The 14,884-nt window shown below is 40.6% G+C and overlaps 1 protein-coding gene across 3 annotated transcripts in view; it reads left to right on the forward strand.

Annotated features, from left to right (window-relative positions):
* Positions 1-360: 360 nt before the first annotated feature.
* MAP4K3 (mitogen-activated protein kinase kinase kinase kinase 3) overlaps positions 361-14,884 on the forward strand; it is a 204,989-nt gene continuing 190,465 nt past the window's right edge. The window contains exon 1 of one of the 3 annotated variants that reach the window (XM_047851984.1): positions 361-772. In XM_047851984.1, coding sequence (XP_047707940.1) covers positions 677-772 — 96 coding nt within the window. In that variant the 5' untranslated portion in view covers positions 361-676. The remainder of the gene's footprint in view (positions 773-14,884) is intronic. The other 2 variants (XM_047851986.1, XM_047851987.1) reach the window with 2 other exon arrangements.

Here is a 14,884-nt window from a genome sequence, read left to right on the forward strand (position 1 = left end):
ACTTTACTACCTGCTTAAGGTTGGGACATGATACAGCGACATCAAACTTTGCTGTTCAGGGAATCAGAAGCGAAAAGGAGCTACTTTTTTTCCGTCCCACTCCCCGCGGCCCCTGGGACAGGCACACCTTCCCGGCAAGGCTCGGCCGCAGTTGCGCGCGGGTCGGCAGCGCGAGAGTCCTGCGCGGGACCAGGGTCCGGTGCGGCCGGGCCGCCCGCCCACGCCCGGCAGGCGCGCGGAGCAGGAGCGCGCACGGGGCCGCACGCGCGCGGGGCCGACGAGCGCTCCCTCCGGGATCGCGGCTGCGCAGTCGGGCCGGAGCCGGGAAAAGGGGGAGGAGGGTGGAGGAGCCGGAGTAAGGGGAGGGGGAGGAGCGGCGAAGGCGGAAGCCATGTTGGAGTTGCACCCCGAGCGAGGGGCTGCGAGCGTTCTCCTCTCCTTGTGGGTGTGACCCGGGTTCGGCTGGCGGCGGACTGCGGGGGCGGGGACGGTTAGCCGGGTCGTCGTCCGCGGCGGCGGCGGCGTGAGAGGAGCGGCGGCGGCCGCAGCGTGGAGCCGGGCGATTGTGACCGCCGGGGGAGCAGGGGGCCGGCCGCGGCTCCCACTCTCCGTGTGGCCCCCTGAGCGCCCCCCCTCCCCTGCCCGGGAGGGAGGCGGGGGGCACCCGGGGCCCGCCATGAACCCCGGGTTCGATTTGTCCCGCCGGAACCCGCAGGAGGACTTCGAGCTGATTCAGCGCATCGGCAGCGGCACCTACGGCGACGTCTACAAGGTAAAGGCGAGGGGCCGCGCGCCGCCGAGGCCGCGGGGTCGGGACCCGTCGCGGGGAGGGCGGGGGGCGCCGCCGCTGCCTCTTGGGCACCCGCGTCCGCGCTGTCCCTCCGCGGGAGGCGCGGGCGCCCCGGGAGCAGTGGGGGAGGCGGAGGAGGAGCGGGCGCCCGGGGGGCTCTGCTGCCTTGGAGCGAACAAAGGGCCAAACGAGTCACCCCGAGACCTCCGAGCCCTTACCTGAACCCTACCCTGGACGCGCAGTGCCCGGCTAAGGCTGGACGCGAGCGGGCCGCTCTGCTCGTTACAGCGCGGAGAGGGTCTGGCCGTTTGCTGCATTGGCAGGGTCAGAGCGACGAACCAGACGGCGGGGGTTTGGCGTATGTCAAACCGGTGTCCATCAGACGGACCCGGGACTGCCCGCCGTGGGTCGGGCACTGCTGCCCACCGGGCCGGCGGTAGTTTGGAGCCTGGGCAGCCTCCGCCCACAGCCCCCCAACCTCTGGCCTCTTAGCATCCGCATACCAGTTTTCTTTTAATCTTCCAAGTATTGACTTGGGTCAGTAAAACAGATCTAGTTAGTATAATTTTTTTTCCTGTTTTGGAGAAAAAAAGCAACTTTGTTTTCTCCAAATTGAATTGGACTGTGGTGCCTTATTAAACTTGTTTTTGTCAGTGACATAGAAGATTCAGATTCTTTTTTTTTTTTTTTTTTTTTCAACGAATACTCGTTGCAAGGGTACTGGTTTGACTGGGTTAGAATTCAAAGTCCATTAGTCGTCCAGCTTTCCTGTTGTAAAGGTACCCCCTAGATAAATCACCCTTCCGTGGCCAGCTCAACTCTTGGCCTCGTAGAGACTGCCAAGATGGGGATAGCGCCAAATGTGGCAGCAGTCTTGATTTATTTGTGTATCTTCTTACTGGTGACTGACTGAAGTACAACTCCTGTTTCACATAACATCAGAGGATGCACAGAGAAACTTAATTTTACTTTGGAAAGTTTCATCTTAACTTTATTTTGCCCACGGATGGCAACTCACAGGACAGCCAGAATTCTGCATTTGTCTCCTTTTGTGGATGATTTGCTTTCCGTCATCACCTGTCTCATCAGTTTTTCTCCTGAGAATAATACAGGCATTTTGTGCACACCTGTCATCTATATGGTACTGGGCACCTAAGCACTTGGGTTGTAGCAGAAAAAGATAGATATGTTCCTAAATCTTACTGGGAGTTTATCTATTTTGGGGAGGGGGCAAGAAGACCATTAAACAACCACTTAGATAATTATTTTATTGCAGTTTTATTTCGTGCTGCCCAGGAGAAAAGAAGATTAGGATTAGGGTGATGAGAGCACAGTAACAGGAGGACCTCATCTCTGGGGAGTCAGAGGCAATGGGGAGAGAAGATTATGCCAGATAGAGACACATAATCTGCAAAGGCTCTGAGGCCCCAAGGAACAGGGGGAAGATTTGAAAGGCCTGAATGGCCTGAGAAGCCAGAGAAGGAGGGTGGCCCTAGATCATACAGGCCCCTTAGGTCTTATGAAGCGGTCAGATTTTTCTGTAGGACAATGGGGAGCCATGGTAGGGTTTTCAATGGAAGAGTAAAATTAGATTTGTACTTTTAAAAGATCTGCTTTACTGCAGCGGAGATTGGAGGGGAAAGAACAGTTAGGCAGCCATTGCCACAGTCCAGGTAAGAATGACCATTGGCTATGTTTTGGAATTGGTGTGATTATGAAAGTTGAAGTGAATGGATCCAAGTAGATTAGAGCTATTTAGGGGAATCTAGTTATATTCAATTGAAAAGGTAACTAAAACTTTACTAGCGTGTAAGTCTTAGGTGGCAGTGTGTACAGTAAGTTCTTTTCAAGAATAATTGGCCATGTATTTACTATATTTAGAAAAAACAGCTGGTAGTTAAGCCACATGATTAAAAAGGAAAAAAAAAAATTAAGGCCTATAATTTCCTAAGGACTTCTAAGTGCAATACAGGTATAAGTTGATTACTCGTCATCTGTTTAAAGTAATGATAATGAGAACTAACATTTGTGGAGTGCTTATTCTTTGCTAGGTACCGATGTAAGGTTTTTCCGTGTATTAATTTACTTACTGCTTACAGCAACCCTATGAAATCGGTGCTGTTATTAACTCCATTTTGCATTTGAGGAAACTGAGGCACAGGGAAGCTGCGGTAACTTGCCAGGGTGGGTAAGTGGCAAAGCACAATTCGAACCTTATCCTTTAGAGACTGCATTCTTAACAATAGCAGTACTGCCTGTATAAAGATAGGATATGAGCAGGTGATGTCTTACTGAATTTTCCAGTGGAGAAATCAGGGCACACCTTTTAGTTCAGCATACGTGTTGTAGCCATACTCTGTGTTAGAGTGGATCTTGAAGTAGTAGTCGGAATACCTAACTCCTACTGTGCAGCCAGGCCTCATTGTTTTTGTAGAGTCTGCCAAGTGGACACCAGATAATAGAGGCTTGATCCCTGTGCCAGACTTTTCCAATACCAGGGGCCCAAAGCAGAAAACTCCATGTGGTTTTTGGCATCGTACACCCTGCTTGCTAAATCACCCAAAGCTTAAGCTGTTTGTATTTTTGTCTGTAATCACGTCCACATATAAAGATAAAAGATTTTTTTTGTATTTGTTTGGCTGTTTTAGATTTTTCTTAACTGTACAAACTGTGTTTATTAGAGAGGAGTACATAAGAGGGTTTGTTTTCAAAAGCCAGTGTGTGTAATGTGCTCCTTAATTTGTCAGTTTAGGTGCTAAAAATGGAATAATCAGATTAAATAAGGTAGAGACTTAATTGTTTATAGTCATTCTTGGAAGGTGGGTGCTTCAAGGGATTTTTATTTTCAAACTGTATCCTAATGTGATAACATGCTTGTTTAAGGTGGCATGGTTTAGTTAAAAAGCACTGAAGTAGAATGTGGAAGACCTGGAATTTATTAGTTGTGCAGCCTTGTAAAATCATTTAGCCTCTCAGCTGTTTTGTTGTGAAGGTGTTATTACCATCATATGCCTGTTTATGGTGTTAGATAAATGACTTGAGTTTTACCCAACAAGTTTTCATTTTTTCTAGGCCAAAAAATACAAGTATACATTCTCTCTGCACTACCTTAAAGTACGTGAAAATAGAGTTTAAAAAAAAAAAGTCATACTTTTAAATGTCCTGTAACTGTATGGACTTTATCTGTGAGATGAAGTATTTGTAGCATCGGTTACCTAGGGACCTAGGAGTTGACAACTAGAGAGCTCAATGACTGGGCCTCAGGAGGTCCTCTGACATTAATAGGTTTAATGTATGTATATACATATGCATACGTATATATATACGTGTGTATATATATATACATGTGGGTGTTCTTTTGGAGAGATGGCTTATAGTGTTCATTACATTTAGAAAAAAGAAAAGAACAATCTATAGGTTTGTCATTTCAGAGAGTTCTCTTGGAGAAATTAGGCAGTTTACCAGATCACATTATCAATGTTTATCAACATTAATAGGATTTTCACATGCGTTGTACTATTTTTTCTCAGGTAGCTTTTTCAGTTCGTCATATTCCTACACCATGTCTTGTTGTTTTTCTACATTTATTGCTAGAGAGAAGCAGAAGATACTAAAGCTGGAGATAGGGTCTTACTGTGTCTCTAAGGAAGTGTCTCATCTAGTCTCATGGCTTAAGCTTGATCCTGTGAATGACTCCCAAATGTGTTTCCGGTTCGTGCTTTCTCCTGAGCCCTAGCCCACTGTCTCCACCTGACCTCTTTCTTTACAGAGCACATCTGCCTCCAGATGGGCCTTTCCTTATATTCCACTTCTGTCAAAAGCCCCAGTGTTGGCAGTTTGCTAAGGCTTGGGCCTTGGAATCATCTTTTAGTCCGGACAGGACTTTGTAGGCATTTCCCAAAATGTGTCTGGGATGCTCCAGAGAAAGCACTACTATCAGTATACCGAAGACTGAGACATCATGTGGTAAAGAAACCTGTTAAATGTTGCTTAACCCAGCAAACTCCAAACTTGCTTGTCTGTGGGATTCTTTTTCTCTGTAATCCATATTGCTTGTCCTTAGAATCAGTGTCCTGTAGAGAACATGCTTTGGAAATGTTGATATTGATTTTATCTGTGTGTGTTTGGAAGCCATTCCCTGTGAAGCAGAGGCTGCACTGTTGCTAAGCATCGAAGTAGCACTCACATGGTAGTCTGGGTAAACAGACGGAGTCTCTATGAAAGCTGATAGGAGCAAAACGGAAGATTGGGCAGTGAAATCAGAAAATTCATTTGTTCAAGCATTTAGTGAATTGTGTTGGCTTATTTGTAGCTCTGTATCTTTCAAGGTGTTCTGATTAATATCCTCAAACACTAATTCTTTCATTATACTCCATGGTTATAAGATTGGAAAACTCAGTTCTGAAATCTAACTTCTTTTGAGGAACATGAATACCTTAAGCCTGGAGAAAAGAATAGCTGAAGGAAAATAAAACCTGATTGTCTAAGGCTATGCTTATTTTTCACTTCCATGGAGGACAAAGTCTAGGGGGACCTGAGGTCCTAAACTTCAGAAAGGTCGTTTGAGTATTTAAGGTAAAATTAAGGTAGAATTTTCCAGCATCAGTAGTTACTTGCGATGGCAAGTGACAGTGGGACAGATTGTGAGATCATTTTTCTTGAGAGCTTTAAAAACAACAACAACAAAACCCAGGTTATCTGACTTTGATATGGATCTGACTCCCTAAAGGAGGTGCTTACCTCCAAGGTTTAATATGTATACATATTTACTTGTGACAGAACATTTAATACATTATTTTGTATTGAGAGTGAATAGTTGGTAGTTCTCTTTTGAGAGTACACTGAACAACCATCCTACATTGAATAGCACTACTGTGAAAGGAAATGTGTTAGGGACTGTGAGTGGAGTTGCAAAAATGACAAGATTTGGCCCTTGGTATTTATAGGGACGTGGAATGTGGACCTACTTTTAGCTATCATAGTTTTGAGTTCAAAACCTTTTTGATTTCTTCTTTTCTATTATATTAAATCTCTTACTGGCTGAGAGATTGTCTAGACACTCCATAATCTGGACAGATGACTTCTCTGTAGCTTAGTAAAGTGGTTTAAGAGCTGGGTTCTGTCTGGAGTCAGAATGCCTGGTTTCACCACCCTTAGCCAATTACTTAATCCTTTTTTCGCTGCCTCAGTTTACTCAGCTGTAAAGTAGTGATGCTTAGAAAAGGGCCTTGTACTCTGTGCCTCTAATCATTAATTGCTTCTAGTATTATTTATTATATATTTCTTTTGCTACTGGCCTAACCTACCCTGCTTCTCATGCTCCTGCCTCAGGGTTTTTGCACTTGCTGTTCTGGGCCTGAATTCTGCCCTCCCCCGATAGCTATATGGTTTGCTTCTTTGTTTTCCTTGGGTTTCAGCTCACATGTCACCTTTTAATGTGTCTGTTCCTTACCACCTTATGGGAAACAACACCCCATTCTCTTTTTTTTAATGTTTTATTTATTTTTGATAGAGTGTGAGCAGGGGAGGGGCAGAGATAGAGGGACAGAGGATCTGAAGCGAGGTCCGTGCCAGTAGCAGCAAGCCCGATGCAAGGCTCAAACTCATGGACAGCGCCATCATGACCTGAGCCTAAGTCCCACGCTCAACTGACTGAGCCACCCAGGCACCCCACCCTACTCTTAACTTTCTGTCTTTAACAGGGATGCATCCAGATTTTGTAGGGCCTGAAGTTTATATAGTTTGGGGGGGGGCCCTCATTAAGTAAATAAATAAAAGTAAAAAGTTTGGTATAAAAGTGAATATTTAGAATGAGAAAAGATGTCCCAACAAAATGTTGTAACCTTAGAGTCAGGTCCTTTTTTGAGATCTCTGTAGGCATTGACTCAGAAGTGGTCTCATAAAATGCTCCCTGTTAGCATCCTGTTACTGGTCACCTTCTATGTTCTGCATGTCCCAGTAATTCTCAGCACTCACAGAGGCAAGTGAGGAAGCCTGAACTTGAAGTTCTGTTAGCTTTATAGAAAATTCACCCTCTGCTCTCTTCCTAATTTTCGTTTTTATTATGACGTTTGTCACCTTCTATTTAGTTGTGTATTTCCTTTCTCTTCCTACTATAGTGTAAATCCAGGAAGCTGGTGGTTTTGTTTTGTTCACTACTGTGCCCTAGCGTGTGACACATATTAGACTCTCAGTACATATTTGTGGAATGAATGAATGAACTGACAAAGGGAACAAACTGTATGCTATGTGAGTTTAGAGAAAGGAGATCATTGTTTCTGGTTGGGAGAAATCACAGCAGGTTTTACAGAGAAGGTAGCATTGGGCTGGATTTAAAGTTCTGGCAGTAGTGGGTACAGAATGAATTACGCATTGTGGATTATTATTAGGTCTAAACTAAATCAGTAGGCCTAATGTGAGTATCTTTTGCATGTTAAGTGATGGTCATATCTATTATGTGCATGTGAAGATACTCTGTCATTTTAAACTGAAGACTTTTAGTGACTAGTGAGTATATGGAACTGTTATGTATTGGTTTTATTTTGTTTTTTAATAGAATTAAACTGGGCTTTTAGGAAAGGGTTTTGTTTACCAGTACCAAAAGGCCTTAGATTCAAGAGATGAAAACATGCTATTTTCTGCTTTAGCTTTGTCAGTCTTTTTTTTCCTGGAGGATGCCACGTTTCAGAGTTCCAGGCTGCCTTGACCTGAGATTGTGGGTTGGGATTCCTAGTGTGACAATGCATTGCTTATCTTAGTCCTTAAACTCTGTAGAATTTTAGATTTGACTGTGAATTTTAGTTACGTTTAAATAAGACTTTTATTTTGTTTGATTGAAGTCTTGTTAGAAGTTTGAGATGGTCATCTACCTTCTCCTGCTCAAAAAATCTTCTCTACATTGCCTGTGGACGAAAGTGCATCTTTTTAAGCCTAACATTAAAGGCACTGTCCTTTTTGCCCTCTGGCCCCTAAGAATGAGTTAAGTTTAGGTAGCTGGGAGGGGGAAGGGAGAGAGAAGAGGCTGGCAGAGAAGGGAATGGGGTGTTGGTATTCCCAGGTGTATGTAAACTATAGGGGTAAAGGCTTGGGGACTAGAAGAGAAGATTAACTTGGAAGGCTTGTGTTGGGAGCATGGAGAAATAAGATTTGCTAGATAAGGGAGGGCCAATTTTAAACTTCTTGGAAGCTAGATAAAGTTATTTAGGTATGAAGTGGTAGCACGTTGGGAACTCTAAAGGTTTCTGTACTGTACAAGGAGTAATGTTAAAAGTGCTCAAGATTATTCTGGCAATCATGAAGAAAATGGATCAGAGAGAAAAGATGGAAATATCTGCTAAATAGAATCTGTGATTCTTAAACTTTTTAGTTTCAGAACCCCTTTATGCTTTTAAAAGTTATTGAGAACCCCAAACTTGTTTGTTGTATCTATTGCTATTGACTATTTTAGCAGTTAGACATAATCGAGTTTTAAAAAATACCAATTTATTAAAAAGAATAAACTTATTACATGTCACATAAGTGACATTTTTATGAAAAATAACCGTATTTCCAAACAAAAATTTAGTGAGGAGAGTGACATTGTTGTACATTTTCCAAGTCTCTTTAATATTTGTTAAATAGAAGACAGATTCTCAATTCTTCATTTATTCTATTGGGACATTTTGTTTTGTTGACATATATAAAAAAATCTGGTCGCTAAATGTATTTGGAAAAGGAGAATATTTTACTAGCCTTTTCAGATAATTGTGGGTATTTTCTTCTGATTCTTTTCCACGACTTGACAGTTCGTACCTTCTTAAAAGTTAGTTATCATGTGGAATCCAAGACCATATCAATGAAGCTTTCTTACTCTTATGTTTAAAGTCTCTTCTTGGACTTAAATGGATCTTTTTTTTTTTTTTCTTTTTTAACATCATGCATTGGTCATTTAGAAAATAGAGATTAACTGAGTTATCCTGATCTTACCAAAGTTTCCATATTTCATTACACAAGGTCAAAAATCATCATTCCTCTTGATGGAAAAGCTTTTTTTTTTTTTTTAAAGTTTATTTATTGAGAAAAGGGAGAGAGGGGCAGAGAGAGAGAATCTCAAGCAGGCTCTGCATCAGCACAGAGCCCAATGTGGGGCTTGAACCCACAAACTGTGAGATCGTGACTTGAGCCAAAGTGAAGAGTCGGAGACTCACTTGGCTGAGCCACCCAGGCGCCCCATTGGCAGAAAAGTTTTGAGGTACTGATGGCAGATAGAAGTTTTCCAAGATTCATATATCTCTCTGAAAGTACTAAATGTATCACTTGCAATAAATACTGTTGGTTTTTTTCACTGAAGTGACAGATTCATTAGTTCATTTTCAATAAAATTTCAAATACTTAAGCATGACTGACCAGTTCTTTTAAATAAAAAATGGTGTTCTGTAGAAAAAGTGGCTAGTTCAGTTTGCAGCTCAAAATCACACATGCTGTTCTTTGAGACAACCATTGTACTTTGGTATGCAGTGGAAGTGTTTTGTGGATATCATCAAATAGAATATTAAAATGACTTATATTAAGGGTTAAGAATTAATAAAATCAATAATTATGCTTCAATAAAGGCATTCTTAAGTGAAACTGGTATTTTGTTGTTGTTGTTTTGTTTTGTTTCTCCTTTTGAGTGCATGGCAGTGAAAAATATGGTGACTGGTAGTACATTGTGGGACCACTGCTTTGATTTGTGCCAAGGCACCAGCAGTTTTATCACCATTGCTTTTGCTTTTTTAGTGCAAATGTCAACATGGTAAAAGGAGGCAAATAACATTTTCATATTATGAAAATCATTTTGTCCTTTCAAACCCTCAAGATAGGGACTCTCAGGGATTCACAGAATTGTGCTAGAATATTATATGGAATAAGCTAAGGGTGAGGTATGTAGTGATGGAGCAGACAAGGTGAGAAGAATGGCAAGGAAGGAACTGATGAGAAGCATCATGAAGAAACATTTGATGGGGCTTTGTGAAGAAATATGAAGATGGAGAAAAACGATTTAAAGAGGACATCAAAAACTTTTTTTTTTTTTTTTAATTTTAAGGCGGCTCCATGCCATGGTGGGGCTCGGACTCATGACCCTGAGATCTGGAGTTGCATGCTCTACTGATTGCACCCCAGGACTTCAAAATTTTAAGCTTGAGGAGCACATAAAATAGTTGTTCGAGCCAATTAGTAGTGGGAAAATGATGTCAGTTACAAAGACAGTAAAGGTGAGAGGGAGGAGCTCTGATGGAAGTAGGGATCTTTTACTAGAAAATAGGTATCTGTGAGATTCGTTGTTGTTGTTTTTTGCTGTAGTTTCTCTGAAGAAACACTAATAGTGACTTTTCCTTTTTCTGTGGAGTGTAACAGTTCTTTGGCAGTGTCTTTAAGACTAATGAAAATTGGTCAGGGTCAGTACCTTTCTCCCAGCACTTAACTGAGGGATTACTGGAGCACCTGCAAAAGATATGTCTTCCTGTTGAACCGTGCTACACATTTGAATGGTAACTAAGGTAGGAATTAGTGGAACAGTAAAATATGGACTAGATATTTTTATTGTGCCATACATTTAAAAAATTTTGTTTTATTCTTACAGCATATACATTATACATCCACATCTTTAATAATTTTAAAATTATCTAGCTCTTGGGGTGCCTGGGTGGCGCAGTTGGTTAAGCGTCCGACTTCAGCCAGGTCACGATCTCGCGGTCCGTGAGTTCGAGCCCCGCGTCAGGCTCTGGGCTGATGGCTCAGAGCCTGGAGCCTGTTTCTGATTCTGTGTCTCCCTCTCTCTCTCTGCCCCTCCCCCGTTCATGCTCTGTCTCTCTCTGTCCCAAAAATAAATAAACGTTGAAAAAAAAAAAAAAAGACCGTGCAGAGAGTAATTATAAAAAAAAATTAAAAAAAAAATTATCTAACTCCCAAGAGATAAGAGATACTCTTAGTATTTTGATATATTTTCTTCTGTTTTTTTAATAAACAAATATTTTACAAAGCTTTTATGCTGTTATATATTTCTAAGGTAGAATTAGTCTACTTACAGTGAAATGATTCGATCTTAGTGTTCAGTTAGGAGGCGCCTGGGTGGCTCAGTCGGTTAAGTGTCCAACTTCAGCTCAGGTCATGATCTCACAGTCTGTGAGCTCGAGCCCTGCGTTGGGCTCTGTGCTGACAGCTCAGAGCCTGGAGCCTGCTTCAGATTCTGTGTCTCCCTCTCTCTCTCTGCCCCGTCCCTGCTCATGCTTTGTCTCTCTCTGTCTCAAAAAAATAAAAAACATTAAAAAAATTTTTTTAGAAGAGTTTTAACATACAGAAAACTGCATAACCCACACCCTTATTAAGAAAGAACATTTCCTTAACCTCAGAAAATTCCCTCATGCCCCTTCCCAGTCTCACACCCCCCTCTCCCATGGCAATCACTATTCTGATTTCTGTCAGTGTAAAAGCTTTTTTAGAACTTCATGGAAATGAATCACAAGTGAGTTGCCTTAGCACCTTTGACGATAAATATATGGGGATATTCTGGCTTCCGTTGTGTTCTGTTGAGCTGTATGGCTGTACTTGTACCAGTGCATCACAGTCTTGCTTACTATTGTTTTATGGATAGTCTTGGATTCAGGTAGTGAGTCCTCCAACTTTGTTCTGTTGCTGTTTTTTTTTTTTTCAAAACTGTTGGCATCTATTTTAAGTCCTTTGTTTTTTCCATGTGAATTTTAGAATTGCTTTTCAAATGATATAAAAAAGCCTGCTGGGATTTTGTTTGGGAATAATTATAAACTCACAGGAAGTTACAAAAAGAGTACAAAGAGGTCTTGTGTACCCAACACCTAGCCTCTCCCAGTAGTGACATTTTTATATGACAACAGTGCATTATCAAAACCTGGAGCTCGATTGGCACAGTGTGATTTAACTAGACCTTGGATTTCACTGCTTTTTGCATGCTCTCATTTTTACGTGTCTTTGTGCATAATTTTGTGACATTTGATCATGTAGATGGTCCGCTGGGATTTTACTGGGATTTGGTAGGATCTGCAGCTCAATTTGTGGACATTTGAGATCTTAATAGCATTGAGTCTTCTGATCTATGAATATGTCATTTCCCTCTATTTATTAGATCTTTGTCTTGTCAGTGTTTTACCTTTCTTTTCTTTTTTAACTTCTAAATTTTATCCCTAGTCTTTTCTCCTAACATTGTAGTAAAAGATAACTATTAACGTAATATTTCTTCAAGGTGGTGCAGTAATCGAATGTGGGCGACATTTTCAGTTTTTATTAAAATCTTCACTGTATTAGTAATGTCTGACTTCCTTTCACTTGACCTTGTACACTTTAGCTCTGAGCATGTGGACTCCTTTTAAAATTGGCAAAAGTGAAAAGAAAATGGGAAATGACTATTTAAAATCTGTTCACTTGAGCTTTCTTATCTGAAGATTAAAACAAAGTCTTTAAAAATCTGAGATATTTTTGTATATGAGATAGGGGTTTATGTGTGCATATTTTGTAGATTTCATATTTTTTGAACTTATTAAAGAAAAATAACTTAAAGTTTGCTTCATCCTTAAGTGAATAATCAACAACAATATACCAGATTGTTTAGGAGATCCTAAAAAATTTCTTTCAGATTTTGAGGAGCTTATGCTCAGATTGAGGAAACAAAATATGCCTAAGTGGAACATCTAAGGAACATTCCTAAGGCAGCAATTTAACAATTAAAAAAGCAACAATGTGTCATAAATTCTATAGAAATTCAATTTAAGGGTAAGATGACCTGGGGTTAATCGGTAAAGACTTTCTGGAAGAGCATATCTTGACTTGGGACTGGAAGAAATACTGGGTTTGCATTTGTAGAGAACATTGGAGAAGCCATGTGAGTAAATATGGATAAAAATACTGCTGTGCAGTCGAAGTGGGCAGAGAGCCATTTTGACTAAAGTAAGGGTCCATATTGGGAAATGTGATAGATAATGTTTCAGATACCCAAGATACAGACAAATGAATGCCAACTTAAGGATATGAACTCATTTGATTTATAGTATAAAAGTTTCCAAATTCATTAGGGCCAGTCTTGTCTTTCTAGCCTGTTTAGTTCACTATTTCGATGGTATTAATTGAATTTTCCTTTATTCCTCCCCCCCTCCCCCAATTCAGCTCAAAGTTATACATTTCATTTTTATACTTTTGGTGATTACCTTAAAATTTCAACAGGCATAATCAGGTTAATGAATATCTCTGTTCTCTTTCTGGTCCGTACATGGACTTTAGAATGCTTAATTCAATTACTGCCTTTTTGTATTGTCTCTTGTTTTGGTTCTGCATTGTTTTACATCTTTCTGATTAGTATTTATTAACATTATTTTATACAGACAGTTCTCTTTTACATTTACCTATACGTGTTCAGTTTCATTGTTCACCATTGTTTCTTGGCATTGTACTCGTGTTCTGGGTTCAGTGTTCTTCCTGGTGACCACTCTTTGGTAGGGTTCTTTCTCTTTCTTTCTCTCTCTCTCTCTCTCTCTCTCTCTCTCTCTGTCTCTTTATTTCTCTCTTTGTCTCTTTCTCTTTCAAGTGAGGGACTGTGTAAGGTGAACTCAGAGTTTTTTTCCCTCCCTCAAAAATGTCATTATTGTATCCTTACTTTTAAATCTTAAGTTAGCATGGCATAGAACTCTAATTTGACAGTTATTTTGTCTCAGAACTTTGAAGATATTCTGTTGTCTTCTGGTTACCTATGCTGTTGTTAAGTCTGTTGTCAAAAAATAAAATGATAAAAAAAAGTTTATTGTCAATTTAATTCTTGTTTCTTGTAGCTAATCTATTCTTTCTGATTGACTTTTAAGTTTTTTCTTTTTCTTTTTTTTCTTTTTACTCTGGTGTCCTGTAGTTTTCACATTGATGTTTTTTAGATGTAGATTTGAATACAAATATTTGTTGTTTTTCTATAAGGAGTAGCATATTTCTTCAGTCCTGGAAAATTCTGAGCTGGTATATCATTGACTATTATTTCTTCCCCATCTCTCTGTTGTTTCCCTTTAGAGCTCTTATCGTATGTTGTATCCTTTTATTTCACCATGTCCCATAAAGTCATGGTTTTTCCAGCTCTTTATTCTGTGTCTTCTGTTATGGTTCATGTGTATAGTATCTTTGTGTCTGTGTATAATCTGTTGCTTTTTAAAAATCCTTTTTTCGGGCTCCTGGATAGCTCAGTTGGTTAAGCAGCTGACTCTTGCTTTGGGCTCAGGTCATAATCTCATGGTTTGTGAGTTGGAGCTATGAGTTGGGCTCCATACTGTCACCACCTAGCCTGCTTGGGATTCCCTCCCTCCCTCTCTCTCCCTTTCCTTCCCTCTCCCCCCCCTTCCCCCACATGTGCTCGCTCTCAAAATAAATAAAGAAAAATCCTTCTTTTGGGTGGAAATAATTTGAACTCAGGAAAATAGCAAGAATAATACGAAGAACTCTTTTATACCCTTACGCCATATTCAACAGTGATTAACACTGCCACATTTGCTTTTTCACATTTTCTCTTTCTATCTATACATATTATTTAAAAAAAATTTTTTTTAATCCTTATTTATTTTTGAGAGAGAGAGACAGAGTGGAAGTGGGGAAGGGGCAGACAGAGAGGGAGACACAGAATCTGAAGCAGGCCCCAGCCTCTGAGCTGTCAGCATGGGGCTCGAACTCACAGGCTGCGAAATCATGACTTGAACCGAAGTAGGACACTGAACCTACTGAGCCACCCAGGTGCCACTATACCTGTTTTTTTTTATCTGAACCATTTGAGGGTAGGTTGCAGACATCATGTTCCTTTACTTGTAAACATTTAATATATATTTCTCAAAGTAAATATATTCACTTAAAACAGTTATCAAAATCAGAAAATTTTAATATTAGTACAATACAGTTGTTATCTGATTTCCAGACCTTGTATTCAGGTTTCTACTGATGGCCCTAATGATATCCATAATATCATTTTCTTCCTAGTCCAGAAACCAGTCCAGGATCATATTTCACTTTTCGTTTCCAAGACACTTCATTCTTTTTTAACCTAGAATAGTTTTTTAGCCTTTCTTTGCCTTTCTAGACACT

Source organism: Prionailurus viverrinus, chromosome A3 (genome assembly GCF_022837055.1).
Source record: "Prionailurus viverrinus isolate Anna chromosome A3, UM_Priviv_1.0, whole genome shotgun sequence".
NCBI lineage: Eukaryota > Metazoa > Chordata > Mammalia > Carnivora > Felidae > Prionailurus > Prionailurus viverrinus.